General features: G+C 42.2%; 1 protein-coding gene across 1 annotated transcript in view; it reads right to left on the reverse strand.

Moving 5' to 3' along the window:
• Nucleotides 1-15,490, reverse strand: part of LOC106569171 (cadherin-2) — a 112,957-nt gene extending 97,467 nt beyond the window's left edge. The window contains exons 1-2 of the mRNA XM_014140224.2: nucleotides 15,198-15,490; nucleotides 12,435-12,546 (exon numbers count right to left, since the gene is read on the reverse strand). Coding sequence (XP_013995699.1) covers nucleotides 12,435-12,546; nucleotides 15,198-15,254 — 169 coding nt within the window. The 5' untranslated portion in view covers nucleotides 15,255-15,490. The remainder of the gene's footprint in view (nucleotides 1-12,434; nucleotides 12,547-15,197) is intronic.
• Between the last annotated feature and the right edge of the window lie 7,038 nt (nucleotides 15,491-22,528).

The raw sequence follows: 22,528 nt of genomic DNA on the forward strand, positions 1-22,528 counted from the left end.
GGAAATTTTTAAGAACTTTGAAAGATTCTTCAAGTGCAGTCGCAAAAACCATCAAGCGCTATTATGAAACTGGCTCTCATGAGGACCGCCACAGCAAAGGAAGACCCAGAGTTACCTCTGCTCCAGAGGATAAGTTCATTAGAGTTACCAGACTCAGAAATTGCAGCCCAAATGCTTCACAGAGTTCACGTAACAGACACATCTCAACATCAACTGTTCAGAGGAGACTACGTGAATCAGGCCTTCATGGTCGAATTGCTGCAACTAAAGGACAACAATAATAATAAGAGACTTGCTTCAGCCTAGAAACATGAGCAATGGAAATTAGACCAGTAGAAATCTTTCCTTTGGTCTGATGAGATTGTTGGTTCCAAACTCTGTGTCTTAGTGAGACGCGAAGTAGGTGAATGGATGATCTCCGCATGAGTGGTTCCCACCGTGAAGCATGGAGGAGGAGGTGTGATGGTGTGGGGGTTCTTTGCTGGTGACACTGTCAGTGATTTATTTAGAATTCAAGGCACACTCAATTGAGATGGTTTGGGATGAGTTGGACGGCACAGAGAAGGAAACTCAGCCAACAAGTGCTCAGCATATGTGGGAACTCCTTCAAGACTGTTGGAAAAGCATTCCAGGTGAAGCTGGTTGACAGAATACTAAGAGTGTGCAAAGCTGACATCAAGGTAAAGGGTGGCTACTTTGAAGAATATAAAATATAAAATACATTTTAATTTGTTAACACTTTTTTGGTTACTACATTTTTCCATATGTGTTATTTCATAGTTTTGATGTCTTCACTATTATTCTGTTATTCTAAATAGTAAAAATAAAGAAAAGCCCTTGAATGATTAGGTGTGTCCAAACTTTTGACTGGTACTGTATGTTTATTTAGTTTTTTTTTCAAATTAATAAGAAATGAAAAGCTGAAATGTCTTGAGTCAATAAGTATTCAACCTCTTTGTTAATGGCAATCCTTAATAAGTTTAGGAGTAAAAATGTGCTTAATAAGTCACATAATAAGTTGCAATAATTGTCACGTCCTGACCAATATTTAGGTATTATTTCTATTATATTTGGTCAGGACGTGGCAGAGGTATATTTGTTTTGTATTATGGGGTTTTGTGTGTGGTGTAGTGGGGTGTATTAGTTTGGTATAGGTTCTAGGTTTGTTTTTCTATGTGTAGTTTTGGGTGCTGGACTCTCAATTGGAGGCAGGTGTTTCTAGTTGCCTCTGATTGGGAGTCCCATAAGTAGGTGTGTGTTTGTTTGGTTTTCGTGGGTAGTTGTTTTTGCACTGCGTGTTGTGTGCCTGCAAAACTGTTCCTGTCGTGTATATTGTTTTCCAGTGGATGCGTTACTCCTTTTTTGAATTAAAACATGAGCATCCATATTCCCGCTGCAGTTTGGTCTATTCAACACGGCTCTTTTTGTGACAGAACTACCCACCACCAAAGGACCAAGCAGCGGAGAAGAGGACAGAGGCAAGTGAGGGAGGAATGTTGGAGGCAGCCCCAATAATTTTTTAGGGGGGGCACAAGGGCTATTTGGCGGGGCGAGATTACAGCCCCAGGCCAGCTCCCCGTACCCTTGTAGGGCAGACTGGACAGGTCCCGTGCTTTGGGGTTGGGGCTGTGGTGAGGCCTGGGATTTTCAGGCCGGTAGGCAAGGTACCAGCGCCCCGCATGTGCCAGGGGCGAAGTAGGCATCGAGCCGGAAGGGGTGATGCCAACCCTGCGCTCAAGACCGCCAGTGCGCCCTTTCGGTCCGGTGTTTCCCGCTAGATGCACTAGCATGGAGGTGCGTGTCTCCAGGCCGGCACGTCCAGTACCAGCCCCACGCATCAGGAGTCTAGTGCGTCAGCCCAGCACCGCCAGTCAACAGTCGTCGGAGCTGCCCGCCAGTCAACAGTCGTCGGAGCTGCCCGCCAGTCAACAGTCGTCGGAGCTGCCCGCCAGTCAACAGTCGTCGGAGCTGCCCGCCAGTCAACAGTCGTCGGAGCTGCCCGCCAGTCAACAGTCGTCGGAGCTGCCCGCCAGTCAACAGTCGTCGGAGCTGCCCGCCAGTCAACAGTCGCCGGAGTGGCCAGACTGCGCTGAACTGCCGGAGTGGCCAGACTGCGCTGAACTGCCGGAGTGGCCAGACTGCGCTGAACTGCCGGAGTGGCCAGACTGCGCTGAACTGCCGGAGTGGCCAGACTGCGCTGAACTGCCGGAGTGGCCAGACTGCGCTGAACTGCCGGAGTGGCCAGACTGTTCCCCGGCCCAGCCCGAGGGGCCCTCCTGTCCCCCGGCCCAGCCCGAGGGGCCCTCCTGTCCCCCGGCCCAGCCCGAGGGGCCCTCCTGTCCCCCGGCCCAGCCCGAGGGGCCCTCCTGTCCCCCGGCCCAGCCCGAGGGGCCCTCCTGTACCCCGGCCCAGCCCGAGGGGCCCTCCTGTCCCCCGGCCCAGCCCGAGGGGCCCTCCTGTCCCCCGGCCCAGCCCGAGGGGTCCGTCTGCCTGGCGCAGCTATCTGCTCCACCGAAGTGGGCGACGCCGAGGGTGGAGCAGGGTCCACGTCCTGCACCGGAGCCACCTCCAGGATAGGTGGGTTGGGGAGGGAGGCAGGTGTTTCTAGTTGCCTCTGATTGGGAGTCCCATAAGTAGGTGTGTGTTTGTTTGGTTTTCGTGGGTAGTTGTTTTTGCACTGCATGTTGTGTGCCTGCAAAACTGTTCCTGTCGTGTATATTGTTTTCCAGTGGATGCGTTACTCCTTTTTTGAATTAAAACATGAGCATCCATATTCCCGCTGCAGTTTGGTCTATTCAACACGGCTCTTTTTGTGGCAATAATAGTGTTTAACATGATTTTTGAACAACTACCTCATCTCTGTAAGGTCATCTGTAAGGTCCGTCAGTCAAGCAGTGAATTTCAAACACAATTCAACCACAAAGACCAGGGAGTTTTTCCAATGCCTCACAAAAAAGGGCACTTATTGGAAGATGGGTAAAAATAAAAAAGTATGGTGAAGTTATTAATTACACCCAGCCACTACAAAGAAACAGGCATCCTTCCTAACTCAGTTTTTGGAGAGGAAGGAAACCACTCAGGGATTTCACCATGACAATGGCGACTTTAAAACAGTTACATAGTTTAATGGCTGTGAGAGGAGAAAACTGAGGATGGATCAACAACATTGTAGTTACTCCACAATACTAACCTAATTGACAGAGCGAAAAGAAGGACGTCTATAAAGAATACAAATATTCCAAAACATGCATCCTGTTTACAATTAGTCACTAAAGTGCTGTAAGGAAAGATCTAGTTAAGCTGCAGTTGGCCCCGAACAGAACGGCACATCTTGATCTTAATTGTAATCAGAGGGCTAATATAAATACTATGAATGCAAGTCTCTCTTGGCTAAGAGTTGAGGAGAGACTGACTGCATCACTTATTTTTATAAGAAACATTAATGTGTTGAAAATCGCAAATTGTTGCATAGTCAACTTTCACACAGCTCTGACACACACATTTACCCCCCCCAGAAATGCCACCAGGGGTCTTTTCACAGTCCCCAAATCCAGAACAAATTCAAGAAAGTGCACAGTACTTTTTCTTATTTTTCTTAAATTTTTTATCCTGTTTTAGCATATAAAAAATGCTTGGAAAGATCAGAGGTTGGACCTAAGCAAGTGTTTAAATACTTCCCTACACATATAGAATATTGTGCACAGTACTACGTTCCATCTCATATTGCTCAAATTAACAACAAACCTGGTTTCAAACCACAGATAAAGCAACACCTCACGGCACAATGCCTCTACCTTAATTGACCTAAATAGTTTGTCTATATGTATTGGTATTGATATGTAGGCTGTGTGTGCCTTTTTTTTGTTTAGTTTTTTTATGTAGTTCTGACCTTGAGCTGTTCTTGTCTATTAATGTTCTGTATTATGTCATGTTTCATGTTTTGCGTGGACCCCAGGAAGAGCAGCTGCTGCTTTTGCAACACCTAATGGGGATCCTAATAAAATACCAAAATACCAAATGAAAAAATGTATACCGTAAGAAATGTCATAAAGCAATTCACTCTTGTCCTGAATACAAAGTGTTATGTTTGGGGCATATCCAATACAACACATTACTGAGTACCACTCTCCATATTTTCAAGCATAGTGGTGGCTGTATCATGTTATGGGTATGCTTGTAATCGTTAAAGACTGGGGAGTTCTTCAGGATAAAAAATAAACGGAATGGAGCTAAGCACAGGCAAAATCCTAGAGGAAAAACTGAATCAGTCTGCTTTCCACCAGACACTTGTAGCTGACAGCAGGACAATAACCTAAAACACAAGGACGAATCTACACTGGAGTTGCTTACCAGAAGACAGTGAATGTTCCCGAGTGGCCGAGTTACAGTTTTTACCTAAATCTGCTTGAAAATCTATAGACTTGAAATGGTTGTCTAGCAATTATCAACCACCAGTTTGAGAGAGCTTGAAGAATTTTGAAAATAATAATGGTCAAATATTGTACAATCCAGGTGTGCAATGCTCTTAGAGATTTAATCAGCAAGACTCAGCTGTAATCGCTGCCATGTATTGACTCATGGGTGTGAATACTTATGTAAATGAGATATTTCTGCAAAAACATGATTTCACTTTGTCATTATGGGGTATTGTGTGTAAAAATCAATTTATTCCATTTTGAATTCAGGCTGTAACTCAACAAAATGTAGAATAAGTCAAGGGGTATGAATACTTTCTGAAGGAACTGTATACCACTGAGATCCAATCAACCGACACAATATGTGGCGGTTATCTAGGCCATGGTGGCGTGGCATGGGGCAAAACCAACACAGACGGGCAGGTGATGAAAATGTATAGGTTCTCATAACAATAAAAAATAAAGCTGATTCTTCCAAAAGCCGTCAGGCAGCCATACTTTAGCTGGGAATTGGAGCACAGCCTTCATTACAACATATTGATCAGGCCAAACAAAGACCCTGGATCTATTGATCCGCTTGGTGGGGGAAAAACTGAGAAGGTGGGAATGAGAAGGAGAGCAATGGACTGGTGCTGCAAACAGGATCACCCAGAGAGAAGTGCTGCATCGGCTTAAAACAAGGGAAGCGGGGGATTGGAATTTAGAACCCCCATCAAATGAGATGGGGAGAGAGGTGCGGTCGTGGGGTTGCACTTGATGTCGGACTTTAAAAAACAGAGCTGGAGGAACTTGTGTAACATGCAATCCTTGTAATGAAAAAATAAATAAAGGGCTGGTTGTCCTGCTGTTCCTAGCCCCTGTTCCTCTCCTCTTCGCATCTGACTGAAGGATGATGGCTCTTCTGTATTTATGGTTCTCATCTCACCAAGGGATTAGAATATTAAGGCAGCCTTGTTTGACTATTGAATAATTCAGGATTGGCACAGACATCAATGCTTCAGACAGTGCTTTGCTACACAACCTCCTCTGCAGCAAGGTAGCCAGTGAGAGCCTTCATTGGACGAGGTTATTACACATTGTCTTATCTATGACCATGATGTGCTGTGCCATGACACTGACTCAGGCTAACCCTTAGATACACATTATTTACAAAAGGAATGTGTTTTCTGATAATCCCATCCCCTGAACTTGTGTATCTTTGTTATAATTTATTATATAGTTATGGGGGCCTATTGGGCGTTCATCAATTAGAAGAGAATCACATTCCCTTAGTGTTCCAGTGTTTCGCAGGCAGCCTCTCATAACTAATGCAGATGCCTTTGACTTCGCTGTGATAGTCACGTTAATTCATTACCATTTGTCATGTATCGTATGGAGGATGGTGGAAACATCCATAGAGATCCAACCGACCGGTGCTCCCTCTGAACGCTCCACCTCTCCGCCTCTCCTTTTTCCAATGATAGATGTTCATTTTGGCAAGTCAGGACAGCGTGCCCTGAGAGGTGTCGTGCACATGGGGCCACCCCGGTGAGGGTCACAACCTCCATTGGCTGGCCTCTCCATTCACGGTGAGTTCACCAGAATGCCATGCCACCACCCCCTCCACACACACAAACACACACACACAGAAGCATCACCTCCTCCTTCCTGGAGCTGTAAGAGGTTGAGTCGGTTGCAGAGCACCGGCCCCAATTTACAGGACGGAGTCGACCAGGATCACGTCTCACCAAACACACGGGCCTCTCAAGCACTTCTGAGAGCTGCCCCAGCTGTACTCTATACCAGGGGTCATCAGGAGCCTTGACAAAGTGCAGAGAACCATACCAACACCACACACCCCCCCAACCCCCAGAAAACATCAAAAGACAGAAAAAACTTGTATTATTTATTTTTCTCCGAATATTTTATTTTTGTCAAAAGGGTCTGATTCTCTGTGGGTTCAAGAGGTTTGTATTAATCAAACAGAGCAGGGAAAGGTAACTACACTAAAAAAAATCATAGAAAGTGTTGTGATTTCTTATGCCCAGGTCTTTCCATCCAGTATACCGTACATTTCATTAGACAGAAAAAAAGAGCCGATGTTGTACACCCAAAGTGTGAGTGTGTGTGTGTGTGTGTGTGTGTGTTCTCTCTCTCTCTCTCTGCTTGTTTAAACCATATAGTGAAATTGGCCAACTGTGTCTCCCCAGGCCGGCTCAGGGTTTGAACCCCCAGTCAGTGGAGCCAGATACAGACAGCTCAGTGGACACGGTCGACGCACTGGCGTTAAAAGCACTTGAACTGAGGTTGAAGACTATAACCACAGTTGCCTTCCATCAGCCCAGCACACTTAATTGGCAAAAACATCTGAAATTTAAGAGCTTGGGGAGTGTGGAATAAAGAAAAAGATTGAAAGTAGGTGGTGGGGGGTTGGGGAGGCAGGGTGGCTGCTACTGAGAGGAGTATGTATTAAGTTCAATTAGGCTTTTGGGCTTTTTCATTAACCCAGTTTTGGAGAGGAAAGCCTCTGCTGAATAATGCTACTGTTACTGACTCACTTTACAATCCTGCTTAAAAAGCCTCCTAGTCTGAAAGGCAGGACAATACATGTCAGCTCTCTATATCCAATTCTCCATTAACCCATTAACCAGCAGCCCCAAGACCCAGTCCACACTACCATCGCCAGCCTTACCGGCCATTTTACCTGCTGATTTCATCAGATGGGTCATTTTGATCAAACAGGAAACGAACACAACATGAATGTTAAAATGTCCTTTCTATAGGAACATTCACTGGTGGTGACACAGTGTTAGCTAAGCTGTGGTAGTGAATGGTGATGAGTGTAGTGAGTGGGAGTAGATATATAGGCCTCCACTCAGGGACTCGGTATCAGCCAGCCCTAAACAAATAGGGATGCTTAAAGACAAGGTCACGAGAGGCCCCTGGGGCCGACAGTGGGAAACCGCCTGAGCCTGTGGGCTTTACGTTCACAAACAAAGAGCTAAAATCCTCTTTTCCACATCATCGGATACATAGGAGAGGAGGCCTCGTAGCAAAATAATTGTCCTCCCTCACTTTCCCCTCCACTGCCCTGCTAATGAACTTTGTTCAGAGCCACCTGAACAATTCCAGTGAAAACTGATGGAGCGTTCGCCAGGGCCAACCAATAGTTAATCTCTGGATCTGCATCACCTAACAAATAATTACATCTTTATAATTAAACAATTACTTCTGCTTATTGTGGAGGAATTGCCATTATAGAGAATACCCAAGCAGAGCCAAATGTGTCTTGGGCCTAGAAAACTTTGGGTTTTGTTATTCATTCCAAAAATTTGCATGTGAATGCTGATGTTCTCCCAGATCTACTCAGGGTGTGTAATCTGATAATCAATTACTGAAATGAATCACCTTCAGAGACAGTAGGGTCGGCTGTAACGTCTTCTCCTATTGTCTCCACTCACCACAGGGTCAGCTACCGCAAGAACAAAGAGATCGTATTACCGTTACCTAGTACGGTATACTGATAGGGTTACAGTCATATTCACAACGATCCTCTTTCCCAACTTGGAAGAAGGAATCTATTCCAGCTCTACAGAGAGAGCCTAGTATAACAACACTCGCTAATAGCTTTTCTAAAGGAGGACAGGTCCATGCATATTACAAGGAAGCTGCTAGATTATTTCTGATATAACAAGGAAGGATTTTCTGTTACAATGAGCATGAATACTCAGGTATGGTTGAGGAGAATGACTGCAACTAGATTCAGTCAGTCCTCATTCATTCATTATTTAGGGCCTAAGGGTGCAATTAAGAAAAGTAATTAAATGCACAGGAGGCAGACATTCTCACAGCAAGAAAAAAACACAAAGGTGTCATGGCGTTAGTCTCCACACTACACCTCTTGTGGCTAGGAGCCTCTCAAAAAGCCCCTGTTTCCCTGCCTCCTGGTAAAAACAATATTCACAAGCAGCATGGTGAAAGTGGAGTTAGAAAACAGGAGGGGGGGTTTAACACTCCCTCCACACCGTGGGAGCTTTGTCTTTCAAAACATGCCACAGGAGCCTTTCATTAGCGACTGGAGCTTTCATTAGCATCATCCCACGCTACTGAGCCCCATGCAGCCCCAGCTCCAGGCCAACGCATTACAATGACATAGGGGTGCTGTGCCTCTCTCTCTCCCTGTCAGAGAACCTCTCTCCCCATAGAGGGCTGAGGGCTAGGTGAAGGGAGGGAAAAGAAAGAGCAGAGGAGAGAGGAGGTGAGGGAGGGTAAAGAAAGAGAAAAGGAGAGAGGACGGTGAGGGGAGGGGTGAAGGGGGGCAGACAAAAGGGAACCTGATTACCCCTGGTCACAGCCCATCCACAATTCAACTGAGAGGGGAATCCATCACCTGGAGGATCAAACTGGAGGTTGAGCTGAAGCTGTAGAGCAGGTATAAGGAAGGGCCAGTGAAAGCTCTCTCTTTCCATTCCAACCACCACTCCATTACTCTCTTTCCCCTCTCGCTCTCCTTCTTTCCCTTTTCTCTCTCTCTCTTTTTATCTCTCGCTCTTCTCTCCTTCTCCTTCTCTCCTTCTCTCTCCTTCAGTCTCTTCTGACTCACACTCTCAGCTGACTGTGACTTCTTAGAACACACTGTGAAATCCAATGCTACTGGAGCTGTTTTCTGGTTCAGATGACCTCAAGGCCCAAATCCCTGGGGTGGCACATTGGTGGTATATTCTTCTTTTATTATCGGCAGTCACTCTCAAGGCGTCCGCATCAGAGGAGGCTGGTGGGAGGAGCTATAGCAGGACGGGCTCATTGTAATGGCTGGAATGGAATAAATGGAACGGTAGCAAACATATAGAAACCACGTTTGACTCCGTTTCGTTTATCCCATTCCAGCCATTACAATAAACCCGTCCTTCTATAGCTCCTCCCACCAGCCTCCACTGGTCCGCATGCTTCTCAGCCGAAACAGTTCTGAACAGTTTGTGCATATATTATGACGTCATTTTGTGATGTTTTGTTTGTTTTGGACCTTGGCAAGGGTTTTGTCGACTGTTTGGGCAGACTACATTTTTTCAGAGGCAAGTCGAAGTCGGTAGTCGAAGTCTATGCACTCTCGTCTGTGATTGGTCAACAGTAGGGATTCTTCAATTAAGTGCCTGTTGTCATTCAACAAGAAACGACTCGTCCTTGTGCACATTTTTTCACTTGAGAAATACTGCACCAAACATCTCAGTCAGATGCAAAATTGAGCAACTAAGATCTCCCCGGCAAAAACATCAAAATTAATGAAATATTTCTTGAGATATCTTAGATTAATTCTGACTATTATGAGGAAGTGTATGCTGGCTACGGCATCTCAAAATGGACAAACAGCACTATTGCCACTTCTTTCCCCAAAAAATTAAGGCAGTATGCGAGCACACTTGTATGGTTCGTCTTGCTAGGCACCAGCCGAACTGAAGAATGCTGACGACTTCAGTCTCAGCACTGTTCAGAGGTGCTATTGGTGACTGTAATCGTGTGATATTTGTTTGTGTGGCAGCACTTTTACTTTGGGAATAGTTAACCGCAAATAAGCAATTAATTGGTCATGTTTTCCAAGATACATTGTAATTACTGTTTCCAATCATGCTGCGGGTCAGTATCGTTATAATAATTAAAAACAAAACATTACATTGATTTTGTCTTGTTTTTCTGAGGGATATGGTATAGAAGCAAAATGAAACAGATACAAATGAAACAGATAAAAGCATAGTCAGATGTAGCAAGCTGTGCTTTTCAATGTTGTATTTCCAACAGAGCAGATACTGTACAAACACAACTTTGATACTGAAGCTGTGTTGAAAGGAAATGACAGCCATTGAGAGGGGTTGGGATTATAAAACAGCATGGCCACTGACCACTTCTTTCCTTTATGTTTCTGCTATGTACAGTTGAAGTCAGAAGATTACATACACCTTAGCCAAATACATTTAAACTCAGTTTTTCACAATTCCTGACATTTAATCCTAGTAAAAATTCCCTGTCTTAGGCCAGTTAGGATCACCACTTCATTTTCAGAATGTGAAATGTCAGAATAATAGTAGAGAGAACGATTTATTTCTGCTTTTATTTCTTTAGTCACATTCCCAGTGGGTGAGAAGTTTACATACACCCAGTTAGTGTTTGGTAGCATTACCTTTAAATTGTTTAACTTGGGTCAAACGTTTCAGGTAGCCTTCCACAAGCTTGACAGAGCTGGTGTAACTGAGTCAGGTTTGTAGGCCTCCTTGCTCGCACATGCTTTTTCAGTTCTGCCCACACATTGTCTATAGGATTGAGGTCAGGGCTTTGTGATGGCCACTCCAATACCTTGGCTTTGTTGTCCTTAAGCCATTTTGCCACAACTTTGGAAGTATGCTTGGGGTTATTGTCAATTTGGAAGACCCATTTGCGACCAAGCTTTAACTTCCTGACTGATGTCTTGAGATGTTGCTTCCATATATCCACATAATTTTCCTTCCTCATGATGCCATCTATTTTGTGAAGTGCACCAGTCCCTCCTGCAGCAAAGCACCCCCACAACATGATTCTGCCATCCCCGTGCTTCATGGTTAGGATGGTGTTCTTCGGCTTGCAAGCCTCCTCCTTTTTCCTCTAAACATAATGATGGTCATTATGGCCAAACAGTTCTATTTTTTTTTCATCAGACCAGAGGACATTTCTCCAAAAATACATACACAGGTACACCTCCAATTGACTCAAATTATGTCAATTAGCCTATCAGAAGCTTCTAAAGCCATGACATCATCTTCAGGAATTTTCCAATCTGTTTAAAGGCACAGTCAACTTAGTGTATGTAAACTTCTGACCCTCTGGAATTGTGATACAGTGATTTATAAGTGAAGTAATCTGTCTGTAAACAATTGTTGGAAAAATTACTTGTGTCATTTACAAAGTAGATGTCCTAACCGACTTGCCAAAACTATAGTTTGTGAACAAGAAATTTGTGGAGTGGTTGAAAAACGAGTTTTAATGACTCCAACCTAAATATATGTAAACTTCTGACTTCAACTGTACTTGCAAGTTTTACACATTTCCTTGAACCTATGTTTAAGGCTAACATGGCAGAAATAATGATTTAATGACTGTGAAAGCAACATAATCATTCACTTGCATAATAATTATTGCATATATCAGAGATTAGTACACAACATATAAAAGCTTTGACCAATTGATCTGCGTGCCACTTGGGTTAGCTTATGTGTAATAATGAATGGTGTTAGACATACAGAAACAGACATAGAAGATATAAGTAACATTTCCATTCCATGACTGTGCTTTGCACCCAATGTGCACCCAAGTGCATCCAATGTGTTCACTTTTTGAATTACAACTGCCATGGTTCCATTTCAAAACAAGTAGAGAGGTTTGGTTTTTCATTTCCTATTCAGAAGAAAATTGCAGTGAGTCTCCATCTTTGAAACTTTCCATGACTTCAAGTTTATGCATTTTCTATGAGGGGTACTGTACTAAGTAATCTAATTTCAAATGTTTTACATTTTTTTATTTCTTTAAATTCAGAGCTCTAAAACTATTTTTAAAAGCAAGTAAGCTGGAACACATTGTCCTGCTGTTTATGCATTGGTTTTTCAGCGACACTGTGCTAAGATTGGAGAGAGAAAATTATTGAACTCTGTTGTTCAAAAATGGCCTGTGTAAGCAAATTATTAGAAGTAGGGCTACATTTATCCAGATTGACATTTCATTGTTTACAAGCCAAACAACATGGGGTTTTAGGCCCACATAACAGCAACGCTAATTGTTTAAATATGTTTGATGTTTGTTGTTACCCACCACCGCACTCAACATCATACATGTGTTGAATGAAACACAGTACACACACACACACACACACACACACACACACACACACACACACACACACACACACACACACACACACACACACACACACACACACACTTAAGCACATGTGCACAAACATACTACAAACAGGCAGTGAAGAGTGTAATGGAAAAAATATATATTCAAACCAGGACTTACCATTGAAAAGGGCCTGTCCTTTATCTGCACTCTCTGGAACCTCTGCAACGTACATATCTTCAGTGAAGCCCGGCCGACACAGAGGAGGGGTGCCCCTGCCCTCCGTTGCAATCTGAGGGGGGTAGGAGGGGGGAGGGGTTAGAATGATTCAGAATCAGAAATCACCCTTCCAAAATGCACTTTCGACTACCCCAAAAACTCCTGGTCTCGTTCTGAACCCTCCACTCTATCTCCCTCCACAGTCATACAAATGCACCTGTTGTTTTTATAGCAAGGACTGCAATTAGGATAATGAGGCCAAAAGGGTTAACCATTAGCCAAGGAGCATGGCTAGGCAAGAACAGGCCCCATTAATCTCTTTGAGGAGATAGAGGGGCCCAGACTCAGGCCCAGGCCGTGGTTATGGCTCTATGTTGGGTCTATGGCTCACTGCTGGCTGGTCCCCCTTATCACTACTCTGATCTGAGTAAACGGGATGCTTTGAAGTTCAGGAACAGTAGAGCTAGGCTACAACTCCTAACACTCCTACTAAACTGTAGGGGTGAAAGCAAAGCTTTGTGTGTGATTTCCTGTGTCTACTAAAACAAAACACTAAATCATCATCCCTCTTTATCTCCCCTATCATCATCCCTCTTCATCGCCCCATCATCATCCCTCTTCATCTCCCCCATCATCATCCCTCTTCATCTCCCCCTATCATCATCATCCCTCTTCATCTTTCCCTATCATCATCATCCCTCTTCATCTCGCCCATCATCATCCCTCTTCATCTCCCCCATCATCATCCCTCTTCATCTCCCCCTATCATCATCCCTCTTCATCTCCCCCATCATCATCCCTCTTCATCTCCCCCATCATCATCCCTCTTCATCTCCCCCATCATCATCCCTCTTCATCTCCCCTATCATCATCCCTCTTCATCTCCCCATCATCATCCCTCTTCATCTCCCCCATCATCATCCCTCTTCATCGCCCCCATCATCATCCCTCTTCATCGCCCCCTCTTCATCTCCCCCATCGTCATCCATCTTCATCGCCTCCCCATCATCATCCCTCTTCATCTCACCCAACTCTATCTCTGATTTAATCACAACAGTCTGATGTTGAATCCGATAAGTCATTTTTCTGCCATTTGTTACATAATAAATGATTATCTATCACTTTATTTATTTTTATCTATCTTATTTCCAAAACAAAATACAAACATTCATGTAACAAATTCAATTTAACACAAATTAGATATTAGATAGACCTAGAGTTTGACACTTATCTCATCAAGCGTAAGTAGTCTATTACAACATAACACATAATCTATTACTAGCCTACCACATCATGGGCATCAAATTGATCAAAAATGATCCAAAACAAAATAAAACGAGCATATGACCCCACATCCCCAAATACACTTAATACTATTTATTTAGAAGGGCCGGGCCGGACAACAAAAGAATGTGAAACGAGAAGAGTTCCACGGAAAACAAGTATTGGGAGTATCCGTGCCACTTGCCATTCTTAATCAGTGGAATTGAAATCGAATATGCTGGGGGAGGGGCGGGGGGAGGTGTATGCCTGGCTTTCTAGCACACTACATCATCAATTGACAGGGCACACCACCATGCATAGAACAGCATAGTTCGTTTTTTAAATGAATACATGGGCCTACATTTCATTAGACTGTCTCTCATATTAGAGCTTTAATTATTTAAACATTTTGGCAATTTAAAGAAAACAATCCTTAATTATTATTTTACAACTCAAGTAGGCTAGGTCAGGCCTAAATTACTTATTAAAAGATACATAATTTTGATGAAACTATAATATTCAGAATGAACTATAAAATGTGATAAGTACAAGGCTGGACTAGGCTACTTTGGTAACCTACTTTACATTCTGCCGAGGCACTATAAGCAGCTGAGGTCAAGACGATTTTGTACTTAGGAAATCAAAAACGAACACAGCATTGTCTCTGGCAGAGTTTCTGGATTGCACTAGCCTAGAGAAACTCAACATAAGTGCACCGTAACTGTTGTTTGCACTGATAGCCTAATTACAAGACGGAAAGGGCCATTGCCTCGAGGCTCATTCCGTGTCCGTTAGGAAGAAATAATAGGCTTTTGTAACCCATAGCCTTCATCAATAGACAACAGCAACTTACTAACCATATCATGTTGTCTCGTGAAAAGGTTACAAATGTAGCCAACAAACATGCAAGTATAGCATTTTAGCAAGTTCAACAACAAAAAAATACTTCAAGAAGAAACATTGTATTTCTTGAGGCCCATATGAACTAATAAACCACGTCTATTATACCGTAATAGATAAGACTATGTTTATAATAGATTATGCGGGCTAGATTTATTTTCATGATTTTCGAAAGCAAGTGAATAGGGTACTAGTGAGTGATACATTGTAGTCAACACAATAACATATTTTGAACAAGCGAAGCTTTTTAAATGGCAAAGCATCCCATCCTTCAAATAGCTTTCGGCTCCAAGCAAACCAGGGTTGATCTTCACGCAACATCAATTTACTACATCTTGTCATTATTTGTTGACGCATCACATATCCAAGTTCCCAATACTGGCTGCATTATAACGAGCATCCATCCAAAAAATGCCCATGTAGCCTTTTTGGAGGCAAGCTATAACCGACAACCAGGCACGTAACCCGACAGATCACAGCACCAGCATCGTCACAGAAAGAAAGCAATAGTCCTAGAACTGTCTTGTGCAACTCAACAAAACCGTTCCGGAGACACATTACCTGCAAAGCGGCCAAGAGCGTGAGCAGAAGCAGTCCCCTGCCCTCGTATAAGTACATTGAAATGCCGTTTGTTTTGTATTTTCCCTTTCAATGCGTGATAAATATCCGTATGTCTGCTGCAGTCTGGATGTAGTGGTGAAACCAAACGTTCCCTGCTTACAACAAAGGCGGCAGCGGCAGCAGCATGTAGCAGCCTCCCCTATCCACTCTCCGCTCCGATCTGAGATCACCGCCTGGTACTGAGGCTGCTACTCCCTCCCATGCATACAGTCCCTCCAACAGAAAATACCCTGTCGCTGTGCCAGGATCTCTCACTGTCTCTCCCTACTGGTCAATTCGCCAAGTTCACTAAACACAATGTGGCTCCTTGAGACTCCGTCGTCTCGAAACTCCTCCTTCTCCTTTCTAAAAACAAACATACAATCTGTTGAAAAGCACTTTAAGTATTTTATCGCCAGTCTGCTGCCCTCCTCTCGCTGCCTGAAAATCTTGGGGGAAGCTCAGGCTGGGAGATTTAAATACATGCCCTTAATCTTGCATTATTTTTATAGTAGGCCTATGAATGAATTGTTATTTTGAGCTTTATCCAAATGAATGACACACTTGGGTTTCTACTGAGCATGATTATGCTCTACATTAATCATAGGCAATTGAATATTTATCAGGTTTAGTCTTCCATCTATGCCTATCTGACAAAAAAGGAAGAAATCATTTTGGCACATGTGCTGAACAGTAAATGGGCCCTTATAAAACACTGATTAAATGTTGCCATACTTTCCTACCTAGACCTGATTTCATTTTACTGCAATTGCAATGAAATGCATAAGAGTCTATAAAAGGTTTCCTATTCCTAATCTTCCCATTCAGCAGCCAATCATGGATCAATGAAGGGTGTCTCCGAACTGCTAGGAGAGTATTGATAGATATGGCTTGATCTATATGGGTCACAGCAAATTGTTTATCTTACATTTCATCTTAAGTGTTAATTAATTGCTGATTAATGCAGGGTTAATTACTTTTAAAGATATGCAAACAACAGCCTCAATGCAAATCAAATGTGACACCTCTCTCTCAATCTGTGGGGCCATTGTGGTGGATGTTGCAGTGTGTGGAGGCAGACACAGATATTAGGGTAATTTGGGGCAACTTTACCTTATGTGAAAGAATATTAAGTGTCAATTAATTGCTGATTAATGCAGGATTCATTATTTTTGAAGGGTATGTAAATAACAGCCTCAATGATAAGTAAAATGTCTAATTGCTGACACAAGAAAACAAAGTTTGTAAAAAAGAAAAATCCCACTGGGTACACACTGGTTGAATCAACGTTGTTTTCACTTCATATCAATGAAAATAGACGTTGAATTGACATCTGTTCTGAGTGGGATAGCTATGTGGATGATGGTCATGGTTAGGCAAACAAGCTATGAAGGGACATAAACGTCTAGAATTGAAAAATGTTTAGTTGCTCACTTTATTAAAATGTACCTTAATTTTGACTGCTTTATTAAAGCTGCAATATGTAACTTTTTGGTTGACCTAACCAAATTCACATAGAAATGTGAGTTATAGATCTGTCATTTCCATTGATAGCAATTCTAAGAAGAGGTAGATCTGTTGTATGTGCACTATTTCTATGGGTCCCTTGCTTAATTTTCATTTTTGCGTCTTTTACTTCCGGTTTTGTACACCAGCTTCAAACAGTTGAAAATACAATATTTGTGTTTATTGAAAATATATTTCACAATTGTTTAGATTGTACAATGATTCTCTACACTATAAAGTAGATGTTTTGTTTTGTTACATAAAATGAAATTAGGCAAACTATTCAAATTTTTGCAACTAGGAAATGGTGAAGCAATTTCAGCATATTGCACCTTTAAAAAAAAAAGATTAAAATATTTATCTCTAAAAAAGTGGATTATTTATCTTTAGGCTCCCTTAATGTTACACTATATAATGTAACCCAGCACTGGGACAATATTGGACAGAACACACGCTTGGTTATTTTGACCTGGCCAGTTGGGTTGCGTGAATAACTCAACATGTTATTCATGGATTAATTTAACCATTTGGTTAGTTTATTTCACTTTCATCCTGGGTTGACGCAGCTGCTGGGTCTTTTTAATGTAATCCTTAGGTTATTTTCAGGAGAGTTGGCCTATTAGTGGTATGGCTTTTAGATATGTATTTTTGGCCACCCATGAGTAAATTTCATTCCTGTTCATCATGTTAAGTTAGTAAATATATTTCTTCCTTAACTATTTGCATAGGCCTACAAGGTATTCACACACTTTTGTAACCCTCATTGAAGCTACTAAACTGTTCAACCTTAACATTTGATAATAGTACAACATAACAGGTGAACAGGAATGACATTTAATCTCATGGGTGGCAACAAAAAAGTTCCAAAAAATGTTGCCCATAATTATACCCAAATGGTCAATCACCATACAAAAATGCATGAATAACAATATAGGCCTACACGTCTTCAGGCAATAAACATAGCCTACATACAGTATTTACCATATATGCACCCTTTTCAATCAAGGTGCTAAAAGATGCCTTCAGTGATATTTGAAACATATTTGAAAAGTTAATTGTGGTTACCAACTACAAGACTGTTAAAGTCATAGAATTAGGCATTAGAATTAAGCAATAAGACCTGAGGGGGTGTGGTATATAGCCACTAAACCACGGCTAAGTGCCATATACCACAAACCCCTGAGATGCCTTATTGCTATTACGAACTGGTTACCAAAATAATTAGAGCAGTAAAAATAAATGTTTTGTATACGGTCTGATATACCACAGCTTTCAGCCAATCAGCATTCAGGACTTGAACCACCCATTTTATAATACTTAATTTAATAGGATCTCTATGGTTAAAACTTGAGCTATTGAACGTGCCTCCGTTTTTGACGCTTGCGCGCATGTGAACAAACAAACCCCTCTTCAAGTGCGAGGAAAAACAAAAAGAATTTACATTTCTTTTAAAATATCCATGTCCATTTAATTGTTTACCATGACCAGTTTTAGTAGTAAACATTTAATAATAAAATGCATGAATCGAAACAGAGTAATACTGTATATAGTGAGGAGCCAAACAAATGTTTGGCGCCAAATGAATGTGCTTGCGACCACACACTTTTCTCTTCCAGTAATTAACAATCAAAATATAGTGGAGAACCACTGCTACATTCACAAAACGTAAACAGTTTCAATAAATAACTTTTTTAGTAAGCTGTCTTTTTCTTTGGTCCATTCTTGAGTAATATCTACAGAAAGCTGAGTCAATTTAGTTTAACTTAATAAGTCTGATGTGATTCATTAGAATCCCTTTCTGTGTGAAAGTCTGTTGACTCATCTTCAGGGATGGATGTAAAGCAGCTTTCATGTTCTCTTAATAAAACATGGGATGAATAATGCTCTTTCAAGTTCCCAACAGGCAGCAGACATCAGCAGACTGAAGACCATCCAGATGTTTCCTCATATCATACAGGTTGGCATAAGTTAAAATCTAGAATCATCTTCACTTTGCTTTTGAGATTTAGGTAGATAATTAAGATAAAGGTTAAATAAGGATTGTGTGTAGCCTATAGCATTCGACGTGTAGAAAAAAATTATCTAGAGTTTTCCTTCCTATTTTTTCCCCAAGCATGTCTACTCCATTTAATAAACACTATGTGCATAGGCTATACATGTCCAATGGTTGCCTTTTGGCTTTTGGTTGGCTTTTGGTTTTGGCTTACTGTCTGTGTGAGTCCCCAATTGTCACGCCCTGACCTGAGAGAGAGGGTTTGTTTCTCTATGTGGTTAGGTCAGGGTGTGGGGTGGGCATTCTATGATGTCTATTTCTTTGTTTTGAGCCGATTATGGTTCCTAATCAGAGGCAGCTGTCTATCGTTGTCTCTGATTAGGAATCATACTTAGGCAGCCTTTCCCCACCTGTAGTTGTGGGAGCTTATTTTTGTACTAATTGTTAAGCCTGCAAGACGTTACGGTCGTTGTTTATTCTTTTGTTTGTAGTGTTCTGATTTATAATTAAATACAAAGATAAACACTCACCACGCTGCACCTTGGTCTACTCCCTTTGACAGTTGTGACACCAGTACACAATCCATTGTAAAGGAAAATAAAGTGTCTCTCTGGTTATTGGTGTGTTAAAACTAATGAGGAATTAGGGTGTTGATGCTAACACTGTTGACTTGCTAACTCCCTCTCACCCACCACACTAGAGATTTCCCAGTACCAGTAATCCTGAGCAAACAGATGGTAATATCACCTATGACTGGCTCAGGTTTAAGCATACTCAGTGAGAGTTTGGGTTGCGTATTTGTTTTAACAGATGCTTACAATCCACTGTAAGGTACTTTTGTGTTAATTGATCATTACACTTTTGGCTTCCCTTTGCATTAAATTCTACTTACCAACACCCATTCCACATGTAATCAAACAATTCCAACTTTGATAGTTAAATTAAATTCAATCTACTACACTGTATTGGAGAAACGTATTGTAAAATGTATTTTAAATTTAACTCAAGTATATCCAAAGGAAATACAATTACACTGTGCAATGTCTAAATTGGGTTAGAGATCAAGTTGAATGACCTGTTGATAATTCGTATTGCATTTTGTGCAAATTGCTTCAGTTTATGTAATCTAATCTAATTGAGAGTGGGATCAAAACGCTCCCTCTCTTTGATTAACGCTGTCGCGGTTATCTTCTGTCAGGGGGGAGACAAGGGGGAGGAGAGAGGAGGGGAGAATGAGGGGAAATCCAATTATGACTCAGAGCATTCAATCAAGCTATATCAAGATTCATATTTCATAAAGCCACTCTGCGCCCATGAGAACTGTGTACGCAGCATATTTCTCCTGTGGGCTGCCTTTTATGAAAACAACATGATATAAAACTGCATGCAGCCTGAAGTGGAATATCATTATCATTACTCCGAATCAGAATTGTCTCTTCCCATATCATACATACACAGACTTGGATGTGTAGAGCAGATAAGGCCAGAAGAGGAGTTGTAGAGAAGGCTAGAGAAGAAGTGTTTATGTAGAGGTGGTTGGGAAAAGAGAAATAGCCCTGCTCTCAGGCCAGCTGTAAGGTGAGTGTTTATGTAGAGGTGTATGTGTGAAGAGAAATAACACTGCTCTCAGGCCAGCTGTAAGGTGAATGTATGATGCATGTGGCCCATGTTGCTGACACTGCTGTTGACTCCTATAAGGGCAGGTGTCTGGTGGCTGGGGCCAGGACATTCTGGTGGGGGCTGGTAGCCTGGGGGGGAGCCCTTGACTCCAGGCCTATTACTCTGCACAAACGGCTCTTACCTCCAGGAAAATGGTGGCCTTGATCTCTCCAAGGGAGAGAAAATGGCAGAGGTCAGCAGCACCTTTATAACCCTTACATACCTCTGTACTTCTTCATGCTGACTATATGTGTGTTGATACAGAGACTATGAACTGTATGTAGTTCTCATAGTCCCCAGGGTAATTGCTACCACATTGTGGATGAGACTAGTAATAAACAGACCATCACTTTGAATGGATAGTTCTGTAACCATGGCGTTCCGATCTCTTCAACATAATGTCAGCCCTTTTGACTAAAACCACATATTTTCACCCCTCTCTATCATTGGCTAATTAGTTAGCCAATGGCATTCCCCGATGTGTCAAAGGTTGCCCTTTAACAAATGAGTCAGCTGAGAGGAGCATCCTAGCTTTCAAAGCAGCTTTTAAGCTTAATTGTTATGCATTCAATAGAGCTTCTGAGGACAATAGTAACAATGTGATTATTTGTTTCTACTGCCAAATCTGCTGCTTTCAATCTTTTATGCCATTTGAACAATAGGGCCAAATAGAGTTGTGCTGTGTAGTGTGTCTATTCTGTCTTAGTGGTTTTCAAATGTTTTTTACCACTATCACTGCACGCCATCTCTCTCCCCAAGCATATGTCACCCCATTACATATGTTTCAGTCACCCACATATTTGAACGATTAAACCTAGTTTTGATGGATTTGTGGCCTGGCTCGTTTTGATGGTCTAAAGTGCCGTCTGAGCTAAACCGATAATTGCATTTAAAATCAAAACATTATTTTAGAGCCATATTGTTCCCTGCTGTACATCATATCTAGTTTCAGCACAGAGGGTTCATCATAATCCTTGTGAGAGGAAGAGTCAACACAACAGAGCAGAGCAGTGCCATCGCCTTGTCCACAAACAATGGGAAGATGTTACTCTGCAGGCTCTGGCATGTAGTGTGTGTGTGTGTGTGTGTGTGTGTGTGTGTGTGTGTGTGTGTGTGTGTGTGTGTGTGTGTGTGTGTGTGTGTGTGTGTGTGTGTGTGTGTGTAGGCTCCCTGTGTCTTCTACAGACCAGCCAGACCTAGGCTGAGTGAGCATCTGGCTTAATTGAGGGGTTGTAGTTATAGCTGGCGCTGTAATAGCAATTGATTGGCTGACTAGGGAGGACCATGGACCGTGGCAAACTCAGGGAGAGGGGCGAGCAGGGCCTGTCCTTAAGAGATAAGATAAAAGCCATAGCTATTGTTTTTATTGGTGGTGTGTGGCAGGAAAAGTGTTTGTTGACATGCTTGTTCGTTTATTCATTAATTCATTAATTCATTAATTCCATCACTATCAGTGGGATTTCAGTATGAATAATTTCTCCTGGAGGAATTCAATCTGTACTTTTCTGTCAAAGTGTCCGCGTGGACAGATTATTCTGACAGTGTGTTCTACACTACAGTGTGCTCTACAATCGACACGAGCAGTGGGAAGCATTTGAACAAGTTTCTATTTTCTCTCTCCTTCAACACCGAATGAGAAAATGATAAATGGCTCTGGGATTTCGCTGTGAGTTCTGAGAGTGAGACCAGAAAGTATTTTTCACAGACCATGATCTCCCAGCACACTGCAGGTCAAATAGAAGAGCCAAGTAAATTCAATGAAACCATCTTTAAATCATTGCAATATTCATATTTATTCATTCATACACTAATCCTTTTGGCATGATGCCAATGAAGGGAATTCTGACTGAATTATTTTCATACATACACATACAAACACACATGCATACACAGCGCACACACACACACACACACACACACACACACACACACACACACACACACTCACACACAATTACACATCCCCACTCAGGGAGAAGGGTTCAGAAGAAACAAATAACAGACCCCTTGTGAGGAAGGAGGTGTGATTAGTCACGGTTAATCAATACCCAACTCCAATCAGTTTCCTCCTCAGCACCATTCCAGCATCCATCTTCTTCTCCATCTCACTCCACTCTAAATGGGCATTAATGAT

This window comes from Salmo salar, chromosome ssa14 (assembly GCF_905237065.1).
Source record: "Salmo salar chromosome ssa14, Ssal_v3.1, whole genome shotgun sequence".
Taxonomy (NCBI): domain Eukaryota; kingdom Metazoa; phylum Chordata; class Actinopteri; order Salmoniformes; family Salmonidae; genus Salmo; species Salmo salar.